The sequence below is a fragment of the Felis catus genome, chromosome B2, assembly GCF_018350175.1.
Source record: "Felis catus isolate Fca126 chromosome B2, F.catus_Fca126_mat1.0, whole genome shotgun sequence".
Classification (NCBI taxonomy): domain Eukaryota; kingdom Metazoa; phylum Chordata; class Mammalia; order Carnivora; family Felidae; genus Felis; species Felis catus.
Window position 1 is genome coordinate 1275601 of NC_058372.1, and position 1402 is coordinate 1277002.

Below are 1402 nucleotides of genomic sequence, written 5' to 3' on the forward strand. Positions count from 1 at the left end.
AGACCAGCATCCTACTATGCCGCCATGTTCTGGAGAGCCTCTAGCATATTATTTTTAGAATCACTCTGGTTATGAATAAACACAGGGAAGCTATGGTCACTGAATACATTGTTAAAAGAAATATTCCAAAAGGAGAAAGCACACAAACAAGTGCATCTGGGATACTCATGCAGACTTTAGACATTTTATTTCTACCTAAAGTGATGCTATTTTTTGTTACCAGGGTATTGACCTCTAGACCTTCATGAGGAGTCATGGACACAAATAATGAAAGTTCCACTACAGACTTCATCCTGCTGGGGTTTTCTGATCTGCCCCAATTAGAACACATCATCTCTGGGGTTGTCTTCGTCTTCTATATTATGACTCTAGTAGGAAACACAGCCATCATCCTTGTATCTAACCTAGACAGCCAGCTCCATACTCCCATGTATTTCTTCCTATCCAATTTGTCTTTTCTGGACCTCTGTTATGCAACTAGCATTATCCCACAGATGCTGGTAAATCTTTGGGGTCCAACAAAGTCTATTACCTATGGAGGGTGTGTGCTCCAATTCTTTTTTGCCCTTGACTTGGGAGCAACAGAATGTCTTCTCTTGGCTGTGATGGCCTATGATCGCTATGCTGCTGTCTGTCAACCTCTTCACTACACAGTATTAATGCACCCTCAGCTTTGCCAGAAGATGGTGCTCACTGCCTGGTTAGGTGGTCTTGGCAGTGCCTTAATCGTTTGTTCCTTGACTTTGAAGTTGCCAAGATGTGGGCACCGGGAGGTGGATAATTTTTTCTGTGAGATGCCAGCCTTGCTCAAGATGGCTTGTGTCTACTCAAAAGTAATTGAGATTGTTGTCTTTGCTCTTGGAGTGATATTTCTTCTAGCACCTCTATCAATAATTTTCATCTCATATGCAATTATCACTCAAGCTGTCATGAGGATCAAGTCAACAGCAAGGTGGCATAAGGTCCTTAATACATGTGGTTCCCACCTCACAGTAGTAACTCTGTTTTATGGAACAATCATTTATATGTACATGAAGCCACAGAATAGCACATCTGAAGATGAAGGGAAGTTCCTTACACTATTTTACACAATCGTCACACCCACCCTTAACCCTCTGATCTACACTTTAAGAAACAAAGATGTGAAGAGTGCAGTAAAGAGAATACTGTGTGAACGAAAATGGTCAGCAAAGTCATGAGTTAGATGGAAGAGAAGTAAGGAAATAACACTGACCTTTACCAACAGAAGATGAGTCAATTCATTTCTGTAAGGAACACTTACTGGGTGTCTACCTTGTACCAAGAATTGTACAAATTTGTACAAAATTGTACAAATTTACTGATTTGTAAATAAGTAGGAAGTACACCAAAATTATAGGAGATAGAGATACAGATACATAAA

At 40.2% G+C, this 1402-nt stretch overlaps 1 protein-coding gene across 1 annotated transcript; it reads left to right on the top strand.

Annotated features, from left to right (window-relative positions):
* Nucleotides 1-254: 254 nt before the first annotated feature.
* Nucleotides 255-1199, top strand: LOC101085800 (olfactory receptor 2W1-like). Its single transcript, XM_003985649.3, has one exon. It carries the CDS (start codon nt 255-257, stop codon nt 1197-1199), a length of 945 nt encoding a protein of 314 aa, XP_003985698.1.
* Nucleotides 1200-1402: the final 203 nt, after the last annotated feature.